Below are 22,556 nucleotides of genomic sequence, written 5' to 3' on the forward strand. Positions count from 1 at the left end.
ACAGATGCAAAAGAAGCCTCCCTTCTTCACATAAAGCCTCAGCCTTGTTTTTTGTGCTAACTCGCAGTTAGGAAACACCAACACTTGCTTATTACAATTTCCCAGCAAGGCAGGATTTTGCTTTTCACTGTGGCAACAGCAGGTCTGTGATACAGGAGACCAGGACAGCTCTAGTGGCTTCTAATAGTGATGCTCATATGAGGGATATAAATCACAAAATCCTTTATTAATCAATAGTCAAACTTTCAAAATTCAGTTTCACATTGTCCTAAAAATATAGCAAAAAAACTTCAGAAATAAACTGAAAAAATTGCTGGTTAACTGCTTTCATGTCATGTATAGATTTTTCTTTCCCTGTTTTTCCGATTTGGAGACCAAGCCAATCCTAACAGCCTCTAGCTCAGCATACAGGTTTTGCAAACCTGGAAATGTTGAGAAATGTGTTACTTCCCCTTCTCCCTCTTCCCCATCAGTAACATTTAAACCACCCTCAGATCTTAAAGCCACCTCCAGACTCCTAGGCATTCAGAGGACTCCTGGACTATCGGTTAAACTTTCCTGCTTGGTCGACAGAAGGCAGTGATGCCAACTGTATTTCTCTAAAGTCTAGAAATCCAAAGGATATATGTAAGGCTTTTGGTCCAAGCTGTGGGTGTCTTGAATTTATGCTTCCTACTCCTTGCCAGTTTCCCCTCCACAGCTTTCCTTGCAGAATGGGAATAAGGCAGGCAGTACCTAAATCCAGTTCAAATTTAACAAACTCGTGACAGAAGACTGTTAATGTCCATCAGCTTGATGATCGAGACATGTTTCCTCCTCATTCAGGACAATTTAATGTGTTTTGAATAATGTAATGCTTAACAACCAGCCTCCAAGCATTTCACAGGGAGTAAGCCCTGCCTTCACCATTCCTCAGATTAACATGCTCAGCTAGCGTCGCTACGACAGATGCAGATGAGCACAGAGGGCAAGATTTTATTTTAATTATCCTTCCTGATGAGCTGAAAAACAACTGAAAACGCAAGGCAATTAAAATCAGCCCAAGTGACAATAGGAAATCAGAGAGACAACAATACAGTGCAGCTTCGTTAGGAGCTGGCTGGGTGGTTGGGGTGCGAAAAACAAGCACAAGGGATTTTGGCTGAGAGCATTTCTTGGCTAAAGATGGGCTGTATGGCTGCGTTTCTCCAGCACCAGGGGTGAAGAAGCAGTGGGAGGAAGGGGAGTGGGGCCTGAAATGGTCCTTCCACAGGTAAAAGAAAGGATCTAGGGATTTGCTGGCTTCTCCCTGCAGCAGCGAACACCGAATACCCTGAGCTGAGGACAGGGGCTGTGAAGCAGCGAGGGAAACGTGGCAGCCCAGCTCATGGTGGGGAGCGTGCGCTCGTGGCCCTGCGCCGGCACTGCCTCTGCCAGCCTCCAACAGCTGGGCTAGGACAGGGGTGGCTCTGAGCCCCAGCCAACGGTGGGACCTGGTGTCCTGCCCAAGGAGAAATGTCCCATGGGGGCTCTTGGCCAGGCACTCACAGGCTAGCAGCTAAAACATGCTGCTGGCTGCTTTGTCACCAGGTACTTGAGGTGCCCTCTCTGAGCACACCGACCTGGGCCTCCTGCTTTTCCAACAGCCCCTTTGATGCAGGTGGGCATGTTCACACCTCCACAGCACTGCTCCTAGGCTGGAGTGGCCGCAGGAAACCCAGGGCTACCAGAGGTGCCAGGACACGGTGTCTGTCACCGGCTCCGCGGCTGCCACCATCCTTGTGTGGCACCTGCACAAGTGGCAGCGCAGGCCATGGCCCAAGGCACAGCACTGCCCGTGGCCGATGTGCCTGCTCTTCTGTGCATCTCCCTCAGCAGAAAGGCACAGAAACAGCCTGGCTGGCCAACACAGCGACTGCCTGACAACTGCAATTCTGGTGTGTCCTAGTTTCAAGGTGCTTGTCCTTACAACCTTCATCTTCTTTTAACATAAATAATACAAACAGACCTGCACATTTATATTTGCAAATGGGCATCTAAGGGAAAAATGGAAGGTAAAAATATAGCTTTGCTGTTTCACTTTAGATCTCTCGGCAAGCTAAAGCAGTTAGCTTTCAAAAACCATGCATGCACAGTGTATGCTTTTGCTTGTTTTCGTCTACAGAGTGTGCCTTTAATTACACAGATAAACCAGAATTTCTTCTCCTTTTCATCTTCTAACTTACACCATAATATCTGTCTTTAATAAGTTCTTTCATAATTTTCCAGCTGGCCTGACTACCTAAAAGCAATTGCCAATACATCTGTGCATTGTTAATAATAACAGTTATCTGATGAGTGCCAACAGCACGCTCAGGGCTGCAAATGGTCCAAACAAAGCACGTTCCCTACTCCAAGGGCAAAGGGTGAATATCAGCATTCATGCTTCAAAAAACCAAATTCCAGGACTCAAAAACGGATCTCTTTTCAACTTTAACAAATAGCCTAAGCTTTATAGTTTGCTCCCTTCATTTAACTCTTTTGGATGTTGTGGTTAATAAAAATCAGTACATTTCTATACGATCACTGCCCACCTCTTCTGCTGTCAAGTGGAATTTTCATAACATCTTGCTGTTATCAAATTAACTAAATGTGGATAGCAGTCTGATCTTGTAGAAGTAGACAAAAATGCAAGCTAGAAATGAACACAGCAGGGAATGACTGGGAAAGGTTAAAATTAAATGCATTGGGCATGTGTTGGTTTCAGAGGAGCTGGAGCCTGGCTGGGGCACAGTTGGGTGAGGACCCACGGATGTCCCAGGAGTGGGGACCAGGGAGGTGACAGGCTCTGGCCATTGCATCCTGCTTGGTTGGCTGTTCCCCTAAATTCATAATGAGGGCAAAATAATTATTTCTGATGAGACTTCTTAGAGAAAGGGACAGCACTACCAGAGGAGCCATGAAACCTGCAAACCTGCTCAGATGTGCTTGAGTGCATTTTCTGCTCCAGGAGCCTAATTTTACACCTGCTCAATGACATGAAGCAACCAGTTGATTACAGCTGGTCAAAGACACAACGAGATGGAACGGAAGACGGTATTTTGAGTAAATATTTTTCTTTTTCCAATTGCCTCAAAAAAACCCCAGAAGCCCCTAAAAGACTTTAAGAAAAGCAAAATGTCTAACTATAAAGTCATAAATCCTGTGCTGAAAAAACTTTTTCACCCATTAGTCCTGCTCTGCAGACACTCACACAATCCCTCGCAGCCCCCGCCAGTGCCTGCATCTTTACTACCCCGGAGTCTGACACCATGAGAGGGGCCAGGCAGCACGAGCAACTGTAGAGAAAGGATTTACACTCCAAAATCAGGTAAGGTCTGACAGATCTGCACTGCTGCTAGAGTTCAGCAGCAGTAAAACATTTTCTCTCTCATTAAAGTGTTACTTTTAAAGAGATATTTAGGAAAAAAGCTTAAAAGCAGAGATTTAAACCAATTCAAAGCCCGTACCTGCAATAACTCCCTGTGCTCTGCAATTCCTATTTAATTTCTTTGATACTACTCTCAAGAAGTCCATCACACACATTTCCCTGGGATTTCAAGGGGATATTATAATTTTTTTTTCTTAAAAGCAACATTTTCAGTGTTTCATCTAGGCCTCAGGACACATTCAAGTGTCTGTTCATTATTGCAGCCTTACTGCAGATATAAATAGAGCTGGCCTTTGCTTTGTCAATAGTGCTGGCATTTTTCTTTGTTTGGATATGTTTATGCAGAAGTATGAGCCAAACACCCCTCACCACAAGGGTGCAGGCAGCTCCCTTCGGTGCCGGCAGAGCCAGCAGCTCTCGTGCTGAGGAGTCACCTTGCTCGGGCCATTACTAACTGGTACATAAACAACACCCTGCTTCTGGGTAGCAATGAGTTTATTTGAAAAGAAGGTGCCAATTCAATCAGTCCACAATTTTAACACCATCTTTCATTCTATTTCTCCTAGTTTTGATGTGTGGTTGGCTCCAGTACTGAAATGAAAAATCAAACACACCCACTGTGTGCCACAGCATCAAAGGGACTGACTGAGCAGGCGTTAGAGGCAGCAGGAAGGAGGTAAGTTTCCCTCTCGGTTGTGGTTATTTGTTCAATCCATTCAACAACAAGAAAAACCCAGGGCCTGCAAACCTGGCTCCAGCTGAGCGGGACCAGGTGCCTGGGTTTCACTTTTGCACATCCCAAATCGCCTTGAAATATATTGCAAAACCCAACACATCTTGGACAATTCCTTGACACTGGTTAAATTTATCTGTAAAATATCTTTGTGACTGAAGCCTTCTCCCACTGACTGAATTACCTTTCCCTCTCTGCAGACATCTGTCTCACGCTTCTGCTAAAAGTGACACTGTGTCACCTCCTACCACCACTGAGTAGTGCTGAAGCTATTGTATTGGAACGAAACAGCATTTTTCCTCTACAGTTACAGTGTGTTACAGGGATGCCCTTTGCTTATTTTAGAACATTTTGCCCACTCTGCCACCTTCTCTGCAACCTGCAGGTCTTCTCCAAACTGCCTGCCTCATGCATCCTGGTGGAATATTTTATTAAAATGATCAAAATGGTCCTTTATTTCTTACAACAGGTGCCCAGAAATTATTTCCCAGCAGTCAAGCTCAAAATGTTCACCTATAGGTGATTATTGTTGATTTTTGAAATGTCTGACATGTAAAATATCACAGAATCACAGGGGTTGGAAGGGACATCATAAGCCAAATTCACCCAAATCAATTTTACTTTTAAAATTCATTTTTATATTCTCCTTTTTTTACTCTGTATGTTTAAAATTTTAGATTATACTGATGTTAATTTTTTTACCTCTGTCTTCAAAATTAAGAAAGTGAGGAACAAGCTTAAAAAAAACAAGGAGGAGAGAAAGAGATAAGGTCCCTACAGTAATCCAGGAGCTGGGCTATAAGGAAGAACAGGAGAATATTTCATGCTGGGCAATATCAGTGTAAGAAATAGAAAGGGCATACTGAAGAGGGAGAAGACCCAGAAGGAGGCCAGTTACAGCTGCCTGTTCTCAGGGCTAGGCCCAGGCTACGTAAACTTTAATATACTTTGGAGTAGGCCAGCATACGTTGAAATGCAGTAAATGGGAGTGAGACAAGTGCAAAGCCGACAGAGCACCCTGACCATGGCGCACACACAAAGGCAGGTGGAGATATAGATAAAGGACCTAAGGCAGCAGAGTTAACACAGTCCTCTGCTACTTCAGTCCTACCATCACTTTACAGCTCTTTAACAAGGGAAATTTATAGCCCTAAGTCAGACAGATGTTGCTGATACAAAACACAAAGGGCCGTACTTAAACCAGTGCCGGTATTTAATCTGAATAACACATGCTGCCTTTACATAGATGCACGCCTCACTGATATGAACTTAGGTAGTTAAGTGTGAACCTTAGCTTCATTATCATCACTCATTGCTTTTCTTCCACGTGTGCAATTAGCTCTTCTACAGCAGCTAATGAATCCAGTAGCTTATGAACCATTATAAAGCAAGTTACTAAACAAGAGTGAAAAAATGCCAGAAGACTGCCTCAGTACCACCGCAGTCGCCTGGCTTGGGGATCACTTTGAGATCCATCGGTTTGAGGCAGTTACTTCCTTGGACTTTCCATAAGGCAAACAGCAATGGAGTGGCTACCACTGTCTTGGTCTTTTGGCTAAGGCTTTGATTTGATGCCTTTCCACCCCCCTGCAAGCCTGATGTGGAGTCACCCCTGCTACCGCTGCCTCAAGGAGGAGCTAGGGACAGTGGTCGGAGCCCCCAGACCAGTGCCAGCTCTGGAGCACATGGAGGCTGCCCTAATGATGCCACATTACTAATGAGAACAGGATAAATATTATTAGTAAGGTCCCTCTGCCTGAGATTTTGAAGCTTTTTACAGAGAAGGAAAAAATAGGTCTCCTGAAGGCCAGAGGACATGATTAGCCCCCTTTCCCAAGTGCGGACATGAAAGCAGAGATGTCATTTACTGAAGGTCACAGGACAAAGACTAACAGATCAATGTCACAGCTTTTAGCCACAGACAACTTGTGATGCCAGCAATTTACTTACCTATATAGACAGAAAAATCAATCCCATCATTATATGAATCTCTTGTTTTTATTACATTCTCGGCAAAAGAAAGTAGGTCAGATGCCACAAGCATGCACAGGGCATTTCTCTTTCAGCAGGGCCAACCCCCAAATATACTGAACTCTACCCATGGTTTATGAATTTGTGGGATGCCACAGATAAGCAAGGTTCAAGCATGTGTGTGTAAACTAGTCTGTGTATTTGTAGGAATACACAAAACTTTGATAACATGCACGTACCTGTAAAAGAAAGGGTGAACTAGTGAATGATAATATTTCACAGTCAAGTTTGTGATGGGAGATATTGTCATGTTGGTTTGTTGTTCAAATGAATGATGTTATAATTTCTGCTTTAGAAATGGTATTTTCCTTTCCCAGCTGGGGCAAATGAAGCCCAGAGAGTGGAAGGATCAGGCCCACAAAGCCCAGGGCTACCCGTTTTCCTCTAGGATCCCCTAAGTCAAGATTCACACAACTTGTATGGGGGCTGTGAGGACTCTCTTTTAGAGAGAGCCCTCTGAACCCACCGGCAGCATTTTCCCCTGACTAGAGAAGGGATGGAAGCCCAGCAGGGAGCTCATGGAGGAGGCGGTGGTGGGGAAGGAGGGTCAAGGGCAGCGCTGCACACACCGGCAGCTGGGTAAGCAGCCCACAAATATCCTCCAGGCTTCAGCAGCACTACCGTTTATCTACACTGACATAGTGGCTCAATTACAAAATAAACTTTATCTTATAAAAATAATACAATATTGTAAGAGTTTTCTTTTTCCTGTGGATCATGGTCATTTTGAACACACAAGCTTTGGCAGCCTGCAGGTAATGTGCTGTAGCTGCTTTAACAGATATCCTTTCTGGAGTGAGCTCCTCTCATACAAACAGACAAGCAAAAAGTCACTCTGGCTGTAACTAGACGTCGCTGACATGTCAGCAACAGTCTGAGCAGCAGAATGTAAATCAAGATTTTAAGACATCCTTTCCCGGCACAACACTGAACTTCAGACTATGCCTATATTCATCTCCTCACTTTATTGCTGCCATCCTTCCTCCCATTGCAATACTGATCAGGAAATGAAAATGAAAGTCTCTACCCAGAGACACACGGCCTTTGTAAATCCTCTGTGATTTGTGGCCAGAGCCAGCGCTCGGGGAGTGCTCACCCCACAGAAGTGACCCTGGGGTGACAGGGGCTGGGTGGCAGCAGTGGGCAGCAGTACGGCTGTGCTGTGCAAGCCTGTCTGTCTGTCTGTCTGGGTAGCAGAGGCAGCATGCACCCCAGCCAGCCGGAGGGAGCGATTACGTCAGCCTTCAGGCGAAGGGGCATCTTTCCAGCAGGCACTTATTTAGCAGAGCAGTCTTGTCTGGGGAACTGAGCAGCACACCAGTCCTGCTCTGGATTTGGCCCGTAATAAATTAACAGAGAACGGCGTTTCCAGCACATGATCTGAACACTGTCAGGTCTAATGAGTTTTCAGCTCTAAACAGAATAGGCCAATGTACAGGCAAAGATGTAGAAATCCTGGTGGATTGCAAGAGGGGATGTTTCAGATTCACATCATTAGAGTTTCTAAGCCTTCATGTATTTTCTAATTATGCAACAGTAACAGTAGCAGTACTGTGAGTATTTATCAGCACCCATGTATTTTAAATGAATCCCTAACAAACATGTATTAATGTGACACAGCAGGGTTACGTAAAGTAGGAGAGACTTGAAAAACCAGGGTCCTATCTGTCTTGAGCAATGTCATTACCATTATCATAGAGCTGCTCTCCAAAAAGTAGAGCATTCAACATTCAAACAGTAAGCGATTTTTCCCTGAGGCGCTCCCTGCTTGCCTCTGTGGTGCAGACACAGCTACAGCATTAACCCACTGCTAGCTGCTGTGCCAGCCTTCGCCCTGGGCTGCACCCGCACACACTGCTTGGCCCAAGGAAACCTCCATGACCTCAGAGAGGTCACACCTCACAGAGGCTGTCCTCTGTGGCCAACCCTGTTCTTACAGAGGCTGACTCTGAGCAGTACGGAGTGAGACACAGGCGAGCGGGAATGCCTAAACCACAAACACGAGTCGAGCTGACAGACAAATGTCATCTGTGATTGAAGATAAGGAGAGATTTATTCAAATATTTGTTACTAAGTGTTGACTGAAAACTTTGTTGAATCATGCCTTGACTGCTGAAATTAGTGAAATGGTTCAGCCACCTTAACCTCAGCACCATCCACGCGTTTCCTTTCCAAGGAGCAGATGATGGATGAGCTGTTAATTGTAGTTCCCGTAAGGATACATTTTCCTCTCCAATCTATAGGCTTAAAGACATTAGATCACTTCATGGGAAACCATTTCTTTTGTAATTATGTCACATTTGATTTCCTGCTGTCTTAAAAACTGTCTGTTAGCCATGTGGCAGAAAGGAGGTTCAACAGATTAAGAGAAAAAACCCCACAAGCAGACCATCTATCACTCATGCGATGGAGAGGCTGTGATCTCTCTGAGCACACCTTTTAGTACCTGTGCACTTCCCCACCTCTAACAAACAGGGAAGGGAGAGAGAATACATGGGTGAATAAGTTTTTCACACTTTCTTTGTTGAAAAACAGTTAAGCCACAGTATTTTTTCTGATTAATCGCTGCCACGTCGCCTATCAAAGATCTATACAGCTCATATTTGAAGTTATAACTTTTCTGTGATATTCTGCTCTTTTGAAGTCCATAAATACAATCACAGTTCAATATTTTTGTCACGTATTTGTTATGATGACTGTGTTGTTTTGCTTGATGCCAAGAACACAGAAAGCTTAAAACGGCTAATCATAGTTTTATCCAAAGCAAAGCATTTGTATGAGTGCTGTGCTAGAAACAAGTCCTTCATCTTCACTAGCAAAATAAATTTTGAAATTAAAAATCAAAGAGTTTAACTACAGATGAAACCCTTAACGCTGCGTGCACAGAGTTCGCTATGGTGTTTTTAATAGGCTCTAATGATGATCTCAATATTGTTTGATTGCACAGAATGCATAAAAATCACATGGCAGCTATTGGTTCATAATTCAAGGCTTTTCCTCACCTAAACCACGTGCTGGTATAATTTATTTTCCTTACCTCTTGTCTTCACAAAACCTTATCATCAGAGGAAAGCAATGAGCTCTTTATCTCATAACTGGTGGAATATGGCAGCTCTTCAGAATGCATTATGGTCATTATTTCTCCCCCACTCCCTCATGGGTCTGGGCTGGTGCTGTGCTCCTGCCTGGCTGCCCATCTGTGGGACCAGCCTCCTCTGCCACAGCCTGCCCTTACCCTTACTGTGGGGATGGTACTGGGGAGTCCTCCCCACACGCTGCGAGCTGGGCTGGGATCCAGCCTCAGCCCAGTCTCTGAACCCGGAGGGACCCGCCGGTCTCACCGGTGCCACTGCAGCCCCTTGCAAAGCAGCGCCTGAACAGGAGCAGAGGTTTTATTTACCCTGAGTGCTTTTAACGGAAGGTATTTCAAAATCCTTTTGGTGGGTTTAAGGAATGTTTTTTTTAATTTCTAAGGAATTTGGAGTCAATTCATTAATTTGTTCTTTCACTGTTTTTTCAGATAAGTTTATTTTCTGCTTTGGTGCTAATCTGTCTAGTGTTTTTTTCTTTTCTTTTGAACAAATCATTTCCTATATCACCTTCAGCTTTACCAGCTAAATGAGTTGTACCTGAAGTTCTTTTCAAGAGATACCTTACCAGTCTCTTTACCATGTTTACATGCTTTTCCATGTCAAAGCACCCTTTCTCAGCATGGGCAACCAGAGCTACAGACAGAAAGGCAAAGCCTCTTGACAGAGCATCTTGTGCTTTTCTATCTGCTCTTGTTGAAAGATTCAAACTTGATGAAACCAAGATGAGAGAAAAAGGGGGACTATCTTGGGGGCCATCCTTAACATGACCTCCCATGTCCTAAAAACTGTAGTTTTATATCTTATCTTATGTATATATAAAGTCCAGAAAGGTCTCACATCTAAACCAGGTTTGGAAAAAAACACTTTTTGAGAAAACTGATGAAGAGGAATTTCAAGTGCTGAACGTGCCCACAAAGGTGTTCAAGAACAATATTGTTTTCTCACAAAACATTAATTAAGAGTGCAATATTACTGAAGTGTCTGGGCAGGCTATCTGAGTGCAATGAGAAATGGAAATGAAGCCTTCACATAGGAGGCACAAGGAAAGTGTCCTCAAGTCAGCTATCACTCCTATGTGTCCTGAAGTAATGGAGACTTCAGCCTTAGCTGTGATTTTCGTACTGTGTTGCAAAAAATTCCTAAAAATAATATCTGAAGTATGTATCTGAGCTGTACTTGAAGGCTGTCAGCATCTTTGACTCCTCTAGGCACTGAACCTAAGTCTTTATTGACAGCAGAAGCAACGTCAGTGTCAAACTCCCTACCCAATACTCAGGAACATCAGTGCCAACTAGGAGTAACCAACTGCAAGAGCAGGAAGCATCATGTCCAAAGGATCTTTGGCCTTTCTACTGGAATGCCTAACAGGCCTGGCAAATTAGTCCCATTTCCAGAAGAAAAAATTAGGAACTGACTTCAGAGCAGCAAGTAATTTCATCCAAGGCATGGGGGAGTCATTGGATAGTAACAGTTGTTTTGTCAGAGACATCTTGAAACCATTGCTGAGAAAAAGACAAAGTTCTACAATAAAATATCAGTCCTTTGAGGCCTCCTTTTGTCCTCTTAGTTTTAGTTAACAGGGATTAACTACATTGGTAATAGTGTGCTATCAGCTGCCTTCAATTTACCACAAAAGGGAAAAGACCAACCTAATGCAAGATCTTGCTAAATGTTACCTGCTTCAATATTTCAACCTATAAAGTCTTATCACATCATATAAATTTTGAGGACACCTTCTGATATTTCAGGTTTTCAGTAAAGTGTACCAGCAGGTCAGCTGTGTTCGTCGATGATCAAAAACATTGCAAGTTATTTTACTGAAGCGTCTTAACACAGATATCTGCTATCAATTAAAAGAAACCAACAGAAACTCAAGAGCAATTTATATTTCTAAACGTCTAGACATGCTCTGCTTCTACTGAAGTTTAAATACAGTCAAGTTTACACAAGAATTACTAATTGGTTGTAAAGGTCATGCCTTTTGAATATATGCATATTGGAGGTTGGAAACCTATTAGACTGTGGTATTATATTTAGGCTCAGTGCTGAATTTGGATTAAATGGTGTTACATTGATTTGATGAGCTGCTCAGATACGCTGATGCTTTAATTGAATGTATTAGAAGATGTTAATTCTAACAGATACACCCTTAAAAGTAGTAGCTTAGTGATTTGAAATTGCTTTCTAGTACAGGCCCTTGCTGGTTTTCAAGAAAGAGAAAGAAGTATTTTGGAGTCCTTAATCTGAGACTGTATGTTAATAAAGGAGAGGGTCTTTCTTTTCCTTTTCAATATGGATGAATGCCCTTTGAAAGCCAAAAGGGAATTGATGTAATCTATTGATTGCCATTTAAATGCCTTTATAAGCTAATTAGTACAAAATGTTAAATGTTTCTGAGCAGAAAAAAGCAACAACCATGAAAATACAGGAAGGCTCATTTGGTTCTTAGATATACTGGGGGGACAAATGCCCTGATGCAGAGTCACCACCTAGTGAAAAGTGCGAATAGCACCTGCTGTGAAACTGCTATAAAAACCAGGCTCTCTTGTTTTAACTGTGAGAGCAACATCACGCCGACAGCAGTCATTGTGTGCACTTGCAACAGCAATGGTGGATCTTGCTTCAATCTGCATATCTGAGGTAGCATCTATCTGGAAGACATTGTGATGTTTAGGGAAATAGCCAATGCTGTAAAATAGGTCACTAGCTGGAATCTGCCCAGGTCTGAAGTGGCTGAAAGTCATTACCATCTGTTCATCTGAAATGAGGAGCTGGTTTCATTCCAGTTCCTACCAGATAGGTATCCACACTGTAAAAGAAAGATTCAAAAGTATTCCTAGTTGGAAATGGGGTTGGCAGAAAGCAGTCAGGGACTGAAGGCTCTGAAGAAGCTCCTAGCACATACAAACAAGATGGTGGGTATCTGAAGCTCATTTATGTGTTTTTCCCTCCATGATGCATTAGGAGGCAAATTTTCCTTGCTGTTGTCAGTCTGGCACCTTTCACTGGCCAACAGCAGCCATTAAGATCAATACCTGATTAATATCTTTGTTTGAGAAACATTTCAGCTTTACAGCTCTAGGAAGAGAGCTTCTTTATGGGATCTTGGAGAGACTGTCCTGCACCTCCTGTGTGAAGTCACGGCCCAGCTACAAAGCCAAGTTACTGTTGTTGGTGCCTCTATGCACATGCTGACCTCCTGCTCACAGCCAGGTAACTTCTCCCATCTCTAGGGAAGATTTAGCTACATCTCACATGCCACAGCCAGTGTCTGTGTACATATGCATGGGCAACCAGTGTAAGTTGAAAGAAAGCTGTATCTATAAGAAAGACAGGGACAGACTTTAGCAGGGACTTTAGCGACAGGACAAGGGGTGATGGTTTTAAACTAAAAGAGGGGAGATTTAAACTAGATGTAAGGAAGAAATTTTTTACAATGAGGGTGGTGAAACACTGGAACAGGTTGCCCAGAGAGATGCCCCATCCTTGGAAACATTCAAGGGGCTCTGAGCAACTTGATCTATTTGAAGATGTCCCTGCTCACTGCAGGGGGTTGGACTAGATGAACTTGAAAGGTCCCTTCCAACCCAAACCGTTCTGTGATTCTATAAGTAAGGATTCACTAACTGGGTAGTGTAGCCATCCCCTCAGTTAGAAGCTTCCTTTCTCACTGGGCAGACGATCCTGACCCACACAGTCAACTGTTGCTTAAATTGGTTAAGTACTGGAGGGGAACAGGCAGAAGAGGATATTCCCCTCACAGAGGGAATGAGCATCACACTGTACCCAGGAGAACTCATAGCTTTTTCTGACTCAGACCACTATCACTCCCACTGATGCACCAGTAGTAGCAAGAAAAGTGCTTACGGGGAGAAAAGTATCCCAAACCACAGAGCAGGCATCGGCTGTGCAGCAGGCACTCAGAAACCAAGCATCCTCTAAGAGGTATTTCAAGTTTTAGCCATCATTACTTTCTTATTAAATAGCTAATAAAGACTGTACAACCAAGTATTTATGTGAACATATGTCTTTAATCTAAGGCAAAGCTTTTGCCCTTCTCAAATCAACTGAAGAAGATTCTAATTACAACAGTTTCATGGCTGCATCACTCTATTCAAATTAATTACTCTGCAAAAGTTAATACAACTGAAATTATGTTGTGTGCCTTGAGAACGCCGAGGAGAGAAGCACCACCTAGGGCCCATTCTCCTTCCCACTTGTCCCATCTGGATCACCCGGAGCTGGCGTTACGCCCTGCTCCACCACTGCTGGGGCTCTGCCCTCCTCCTTCCCCATCTGACTCCTCTCCCTGCCTGATGGAGCTGGCAGCTCCTGACAGATCACCCTCATTTACAGCCGTGCTTTCTCCAGCACCAGGAGAGAGTCACAGCTCATCTCAAGACCATTAACAGCACAACAAAGTATTCATACATTTACTAGACTTTGTATCCTTTCACATGAAACACTCATTCCTTTGATCTCTCGGTGAGAAGGATTTCCTTGTTATGTCAAACTATTAAGGAAACGAAGAAACACCCTCATACAATCCCTCTTTCTGTATTTACAGCAACAAGATATTCAAAAGATTTTTTTTTCCACCCTAAGAACAGTATAGTGACTGTGAACAGCACCAATATTTCTAATCAAGTTGTGCTACCTCTTCTGACAGGTCCACTCCACTCATTTTTGCTGTGCAGATAATGTTGCCTCAGGCTGATAATTAAACTGAATACAAATTTTTACACACTGATGCCATCCTTACAAGGTCAGTGTTTATCTTACAAGATTTTAATAAAAACAGAAGTGGTTGTGACGTACCAGCCACCACAGTTAATTAAAAACTACCGAGCATCTATTCTTTTATAAAGATACTACACACAAGTAAGGCAGAGTGCAAAAGCTTCATAAAATGCCATTCACTTCCAGCTTGACATCAGATTTATAGATACATGTAAGTGTGCGTGTGGTTGTGTATTGAAATTTTTAGCAAATTCAAGGAGCCATCAGTATTTGTTCAAGGAGCCATTGGTATTTAATCAGCCTACAGCAGTAAGGTTTTTTTTTGTCTCCCTCCTCCCTGACATCTGCACCTGGCCAGCATGCGTGACAGGCAATAATTAGTCCTGCAAAACTGACCACTTTTCTATACAAAAAAAAAGTTGGTTTGAATGGCATCTGATTGGCACTGCTGAGAGAGAACCAAGAGCTCCTTGAAAGGGCTGAGCATTTCAGTTCTCCCTTGGAAAGGCCAGAAATAAGAGCTTTTCAGGTAGCAACGTTTTTAGATACATAAAAGTGGTCTGAGGTCATATTTAGAGTTTTTAATGACTCTCAGGGAACTCTCTGCAGTTCAGCTTGTGGCTTGGCAAGTGGAGAAAGAATGGATGATCTTAAATAAAAGTGTATACTCCCCTCCACCTGCAAATATTGCTAACCCAGTGTTTCCCTAACCAAGGTGAACACACACCAGTGTTCTGGGGTACAAACATTTCACACCTGATTGCTTGATACCACCATGGTCAGACGCTGGTGAGCGATGAAGGCACAGCAACAAAAATTGCAGCAATCAATGTACCATACAGAAATGAATGGCAAGACATACCTCCCATCCCCCTTCTCATTCTGGCAAGCGAACACCGATGTCGGATGGCATTAACGGCTGCCAGCTGGGCAAACACAGCAAGTAGGTCAAGAGCATCACTCCTCCAAGAGTTTCTTTGCTAAATATTGTGCTAATGATGGCATTATTGCTCATCAGACCAGTTTCTGAGACTGGTGTTAGAAAAACCCTTCCTGTGATAGTAGAGGTCAGGTTTTCCATCTTGGTATATGTTTCAAGTTGAGCAAATCCACCCATTTTTGATAAAATACCTTTTGATATTAAAATCTGCACTCAGGCCTGTCCTGATTGCACAAAGTAGCTTTCACTAGAACAGCTACTACAGTTAGGTAAAAACTAATGACTGAAAACTGTGTTTTAGGCAGTTACAGTTTAGAAAAGCTCTAATGGAGATTTAACAGACTTACTCTAAAGAATTCTTTGGTTGAGCCTGAATCCAAAGTGCCATAGGCTATTTCGGTTTGTTTAGCCAGGTCCTCTGCACTCTCTATGGGAGAAACCATCCTTTCCACCGTAAGGAAGGCAGCAAGATTAGCAGTGTAGGAAGAGATAATGATGAGAGTGAAGAACCACCAGACTCCTCCGACAATTCGCCCTGAGAGAGATCTATGGAAAAACACACATCATCAAATTGCTTTGAAGACATTCCTTGATTGTTTGGTTTTTTTCTTAATTATTATTTCATTGAAAAGAAATTCACATGCACAACCCCTTTGTTCAGGTCCTCCAGGCATCTGTGAACAGGCAGGTTGTGAGCCTGCTCCTGATAGCCTTCCTCAGGAGAGCAAACTCGGCATGTGCCTGGTCTTAACCTAGTTAAGCTCTCTCTCCAGCCTTTCAATGAAAAAAAAGGACAGTCAATTAAGAAATAATTAATCTGAGCCAACCCCATTGGAGGCTTGGAGAAGAACAAGCTTTCCTGACTTCCACTGACCCTTTGCTGGAGAAATCTTTTGCCAGAAGACTTTTGTCTTCTCTGCTTGCCCAGCCTTGCCCTGAGGCTGGATTTGCCTGCTGCAATATGCCAGCACCCTGTCTCTTTGGGGGCTGCCCAACTTAATGGACATGAAAGTACCTCAAAATGTAAGATGCACTAAACTGCAAAAAGGAATCTGAGTAAATGTGCAAAGGAATAAAGCAAAAATTATCCAGAATCTTTCTCTCACCACAACCTAGCAGGAATTACAGCCTGAATCTGCATATTGAAGTGAGGAGAGAGGCTGGTTTGTTTTATGGTTTATGTTAATTAAAATTTGCATGTTGCACTGTTCCAAGTCAAGCATATTGCTGCTTTATAACCACCAGAGCAACAGAGAAGGAAGCAGAAAAAACTTGTGTTCTGTTTTTGGCTTTTTTTTTTTTTAAAGGATAATATAAGGACTAAAAAAAAAGCCTATTTGTAAACATATAATAACAAAATGCATAGTGGTCAAGGGATCTAGATCATGTCAGGCAGAGCTCTTGGTGCTTTAAAGCAATTAAAAATCAGGCTGAAAACATTTGTTTGGGGCTGAAGATGTCTGTGCCATGCTGCTCAGCTGGGTGTGGAATTTCACCATGTACAGTGCTGATTCTTCAAACATAGCATGTTGACCAGGAATCATTTCAGGAGTGGAGACAAAGCTATTTCATATGTTTTCCCTTAACTCTACCAGTACCAGTGGAGGAAGAATCAATCCCAGATACACTAAATCCATGGAAGCTGGGTGATGTAGTCCTCAGTTTGTGTGAAGGGAAGAAATAAAAAGCAAGAAAACTCTTACCTGTTTATTTGTTTCCTTCAAGCCCCTCAGTCCCATCCCCAGACAGTGGGTACAAGTTGTCCTACCAACAGATGGAGACAGGAAAAAAGCAAAAGTCTGGTGATGTCCCCCCACCCCATCCATGCAGGGGGGTTAGCTGGTAAACTGCCTAGTCTGGGCCAGAGCCTGAGACTGCCTGAGCCATTAAAAAAAATCCCATGAAACAATATATTAAGAAAAAAAGAACAAAATAAAAAAATCCATCCAACACTAAAGAACACACCAAAGAAAAAAAAATGCCAACACAATAAAAACAGAGAGAGCAATCTGGAATAGGTTAGAGGAATGTAGAGAGGTGAAGCACTGCTATTCTCCATTCTCCTCTGCCCAAGAAACTGAAGCAGCATCTCCCACTGAGAGGGCAGATGCAGGCTGGCTCCTATGGATAACAACACACCATGTGCCAGCGCTGCTAGCACCCCTGGGACTGCTGTGTCGTGTCTGAACCAGTGTGCAAGGTGGTTCAGGTGGTTAGAAAGCTTAGGGAAGCCCGAGGAGTGAAGCATCACCTCTTTGTCCATCAGGAAGCAGCAACTTTCGAGCCGTGAACTCTGAGAGACATTGCCATCGCTCTGGCCTGCATGCACTTCCTCATGGCAGGCACGCATCTGCTGGATCACCCACAATCCCTGGAGGCTTCCCTGCCTCTCTTGAGGGCCTCCCAAGAGGATAAAAGGCTTCCAGGTTTCAAGCTGGGCTGTGCTGCAGTTGTACTCACTAACAGAAGGCTACTGAGTAGCTGCAAAGGTAAGTTGCAGAAATATAAATCCAGAACAATGTAGTAAGTCAAGGAATCTCTCTACCTTGCTCTACGTTCTTGCTAGGTATCAAGTGAGTATCTTGGAATTTTACAGATGGCTAAAGTCCTCTCTGGCCAGCTCCCTTGCCAGGCAGGATGTCGGCTTTAGCAGCTTCCTTGTAAAACTCAGTACCCTACACACTGAATCAGCCTCTTACATGGGCTGATGTAGTTTTAGCCAACTACAAAGCAGTACCTGTTGAACTCATCGCATAAGGCTCCCTTTGGAGCCAGTGGAGAGAAAGAGAGGAGATGGACATCCTCAGAAAGAGATTCATCTCACTTGCTGTAGTGTGGGATAAGTCTGAAGGTGAACTTCTGTCCCACGACAAAGTCCCACGACTCTGGGGGGAAGAGAGATGCCTAAGTGAAACACAGCCCACTGCTTTTAGATGGTTACATCAGGCGAAATTCATCTCCCGTTTGTATATGCCTTCACTGCATACTTTCAGTCTTCAGAGAAGACCTGCAGTTGAATTCCTCCTCCCTGCAGCAAGGTGGACAGTTTCAGAGCCAGACTGAGCAGAAGTCTGGCTAGCAGGTACAGCAGATGAAACATTCACTTGCATACAGCAAGACTAGCTTTAGCTGGGGTTTCCAGATTCCTGTAGCCCTCTTGCTTTACAATGGGTCATGAAACAGGAAGATGAAAAAAAGACTTGCCAGGGTGTTTAGATAAATTCAGTGGAACTACTGGGAACAAAATAGTATATGTTAATTCTCCCTACCATTTCTCACAGGAAAAGTCTTACTTGCATTAGCAGCTGCCTCTTCTGTTAGCAGGACAGATGGGTTCCTGGGATGAAGAGGTGCAGAAGACAAGCATTTTCCAAACCAGTGAAAGCTCAAGCTCACACTGCTGTAACAACAAAAAGTCTGTGTCGAGCTGCATGCTCATACAGCTTATTACACACAGAGAAAGGCAGAAATATCTTGCCCCAGAGATCACGCAACCTGCATGAACCCAGTCAGACAGATACAGGACAAAAAATGGAGGGCAGTTGAGAGACAGGGGAAGGTGGGCATGGCAGGATCCCTTGACAAAGAAGGCACTTCCTCAAGGGCCCTACATGCAAGAGAGAGGTCTTGCTAGATGAGGATCAGAGCTGCTCTCAGAAGAGTTGAGGTCACTTGAAAGAAAACTGGATGTCACTACAGAGTTGTTTCTCCCAGAGTCTTTCACTGAGCACGAAAAGGAAGACCAAACAGCTCCTACTACGAAGCAGTCTGGACTGATGTAGCTGTAATTGGTGGTAGCACAGGATGGGACAAAAGAAAAACAAACCAAACCACAAAGCTGACACTGAAGGAAAGACAGAAAGACAGACAGACAGAGTTGAAGAACAAGAACATGGACAAGCACGGCCTGGCAGCCTCCTTGTCCACAGGACCCCAGCTCCCCCCAGTCCATCTGCTGATACGAAGACTCCTTATACCCACTGCAAGGGCTGGTGTAGAGGGATGCAAGAGAAAAAGGGTTAGTACATAAACAGCTAGTAATGAGAGAATACTTGTATGGTTCACACTGTGAACCACAAAAATGTTTGTCCATTACTCAGATAATAATTACAGAAAAATGAATCACAGCTTTTAATAGCAGCACCACTTTTCTAATGAAGACACACCTGTCCAAGTGTGCACTGTTGTAATTTAAAAACAAACAACTAATGCTTTATCCCAACATGTCATTTTCCAAATTATCTCAATAAATAGATACTTTGCATGACATTATTTTAAAGTGAATTAGCATGTTAACAAATGAGAGCAGTAACAAAGACCTGGAATTACAGAATTATAACTCAATTATCAAAACAAGGTCAGACGGTGTTTTCAAAAGAAGTAAACAGGAAGAGTGCATACCTTGAGAGGAAATTTAAAAGGAAGCATGGAGTCAAATGAGAGCAAATTAGTAACAAGAGAAAAACAAAAGACGCATTCAAATTCACATTCAATTTCCAGAAGAATAATACATTCAAACAAAATCTCATTTATTTATCAAAATAGCTTGAATTTTGTTTCTACTCATGGCCATATAACATATTTGACTTCCTATAGTACACAGAAATAATAAGCTTCTCACACTACTCAGTTTTTAATTGGGCTCTTCTGATCCATATAAGACAGCTGTTATATTGACAAATAGCCCCATACAACACTGGTGCAAATTCTCCTTGTCTAGAACCCCTTCATATTTGGAGCAGACGTTATCTGGTACCCACTAAGCTGTGAGCTCAGCCCCTTGCCCAGCCAGCCCTCCACCTCTCCTGCCAGGCTTGTGCGGCCCCGCAGCCCTCGCCTCAGCTCTTGAGACAACATGATAAACAACAGCATCTAAAGCATTGACTTGAGATGCTTCCATCATAGGAACTGGCAGTGGGAGTTTCAGAAAAACCATTACCCAGCTCTCCTTGCTGTTTTGAAAGTCCCACAAAGTCATTCCCATGGCCTTTAATAGGAGTCTCTTGAGTCTTTGGCTGTGAAAATAGGGATCTAGAAATACACCCTTTTAAATGACCAACCTCATGAGATAGTTTTTAATGAACCCTCTGTCTTTTTCCATCAGCAGTTAATTAATCTACTCTCTTTGTTCCTCAGGAATAAAGAGCAAAATGAAAATATATGCTCTCATAGAGGTTTTAAAGATCCTTTCGCTCAGGACGGTGTTATAAATTTGACTGTGTTTTCTCCTGATTCCATTTGCTGTACACCTCTAACATTAAAGCAAGTTTAATAATCTACTTTTGATCCATCAAAAGTGAATTTTCAACGCTTGAGCTTACTATGCAGAAAACACAGCAGCCTTTGATAGCAGAACGAAACTGCTGGAACAAATGTTGATTCCATCAAGGGATGCACTAAACCCCATCCTTTGGCTGCTATCTGATTCTGTTTAGATGACTCCTATTAAATACAGAGAGGAGAGTATAGGGATATATCCTCTGGAATATCCACACAGCATACTCACCGAGGATAGATCTAACTAGTCATTAGATGTCACAGCTGTTCCACACAAAGGCAGCTGAAAGAGCCTTTATCAGCAAGTACAAAAGTGATCTCTCCAGACTGCTTGTCGGCATCTCTCTACAAGTGCTGTACGCTCTCATATAAGAAATTTATTCAGACAAAACTCACAATGGAAGAATGAAGCCCCTTTTAATGGCAATAAAATAGTATGAGACATTCATATAGTCAATGTACTGTGAATGGCGTAACCTTACAAAGATACAGATTCAGAATGGAATACTGGTGAATAGTCCCTTCTACGGAAAAGAAATTTGACATTTGATCAACTTAAATCAACATATCAGTCAAAGGAACAGCGTTTCTGGAATTTAAACCAAGGTATTAAATTTCTCTTTTTTTCCAGTAAAAATGCATGTAACTGCCTGGAATCTGTTATCATGAAAGATAACAAAATAACTGGATGACGTCTTCAAACAAGGACCATATCCTAATACTGAGCTAAAAGCTTCTGATGGACAGATAAAACAAATAGGTTTACTGCTGTCTTTTTTTTTTTTTTTTTTTTGGTAGGTATTTCCAAGGCACTTATCATGGTAATATTGAAAAAAAACAGAGTATGTTCCACTCGTTATGTAAGGTAAATGGCTGAACATGTCAGAGTCACATGAGAGCTTAACAAAAATCCTATGGACTTCTATTTAACTGTCAATAAACAGACCTAGCGGAAACAGTGCAAAGCCTGCAGCTTTCCATGTGATGTCCCAGTGCTTATTTCCCGGTCCTTTATATTGGGCACACACATGGTCAACAGCAATTTAAATGTTACCACTACTCCTCACCTTTAACAGCAAGCTGAGAGGCAATGTTTCAATACAGAATTTAGGAATAAAGCAGAAACACAGTGTATAAGCAGGAGGAGAAGGCTAACAGCTATAACTCTACAGTCAGGCAGCACATCCAAACACTGATAACTCTGCAAAAACTATCACGTGGTCAGATCCAGGCAAAAATGTGTGTCTGTTCTACATAGGATATATATGCATCTGTCCATAACCATGAAATCTAATTGCTGCTATCAAGGCTTTTAAAACATATACACGACTTGCATCAAATACCAACAGGCATATGCCAGTATTTCTGAAAGTCCTGGATTTCACTGTGATCATCAGGAGATTTGAAAATGCAATGACTGTGAACTTACAGGCTCATTATTACAGGTAAAATCATGATCCTGTCCATGAAACTTCATAGAAGTTTTGTCACTTGCTTCAGTGAGGGTACTCAAGATCCTTACCGCTATACGGACCAGGAAAAACCTGGTAACTTTTCAATCATTCAGGTATTGAAAAAGGTACAGAAATATGGAGATCGACAAGGTGCGTTTCAAACATAGTGCTTAGTTAGAAAAGATCTGGCTTTCTTGCTTTACTTAGCAACCTTGTTAAAGGGAAAAACTGCATTCTGGTTGTACTAAGCAGGCATTTTTAATAATTAAAATAGCTGTGAACTGGTTATTAAAATATTGTCATACAAAATGTAACTAGTACTCCATCACTAAGAAACTAGATAATGTTCCTGCTAATCACAGGCGCATCACCAAAGTATTTACCAGTGCAAATGTAGAAACATTACGTATGTTACTCAAAAAACATTTGTGGTATGCATTGTTCAGTTAGAGAGAGCTTCGCTATTCTCAGGTGGTTTTCAAAATCCTTCTTTAAAAAAAAAAATATAATTCTACAGTAGTTAATACCAGTGCTCTCTATTAAACTGGAACTAATATCAAACATGTTTTACTGCAGCCTTATTCAGAAAGACTGTCTTCATGGATAAGAAAAATCTTTATGGAAACTGGCAATGCTTATTAGACCATATTGACTATGAACACAGAGACAACAGACTAGACTAGACTGAAATAATGATACACATACAGGGTAGTAGGAAATAACTGTTAGAGGAGCACATATGGAGATCTGAACGTATGAAAGACAGTGCTAAGCAAATTAGTAATAGATGAAAGGATGACTCAAGAAGAACAAAACTAGAGAAATTAGGCACAAAAGAAAGTAAAAAGACTAGCATAAGCCATGATGGGAGTGGAGGTGTTTTAAAGTGCTGTTGCATGTG

General features: G+C 42.5%; 1 protein-coding gene across 1 annotated transcript in view; it reads right to left on the minus strand.

The window, feature by feature from the left end:
• Positions 1-22,556, minus strand: part of GRIA3 (glutamate ionotropic receptor AMPA type subunit 3) — a 150,993-nt gene that overhangs the window by 21,922 nt on the left and 106,515 nt on the right. The window contains exon 11 of the mRNA XM_010172523.1: positions 15,272-15,470. Coding sequence (XP_010170825.1) covers positions 15,272-15,470 — 199 coding nt within the window. The remainder of the gene's footprint in view (positions 1-15,271; positions 15,471-22,556) is intronic.

This window comes from Antrostomus carolinensis, unplaced genomic scaffold, assembly GCF_000700745.2.
Source record: "Antrostomus carolinensis isolate BGI_N321 unplaced genomic scaffold, ASM70074v2 scaffold4757, whole genome shotgun sequence".
Taxonomy (NCBI): domain Eukaryota; kingdom Metazoa; phylum Chordata; class Aves; order Caprimulgiformes; family Caprimulgidae; genus Antrostomus; species Antrostomus carolinensis.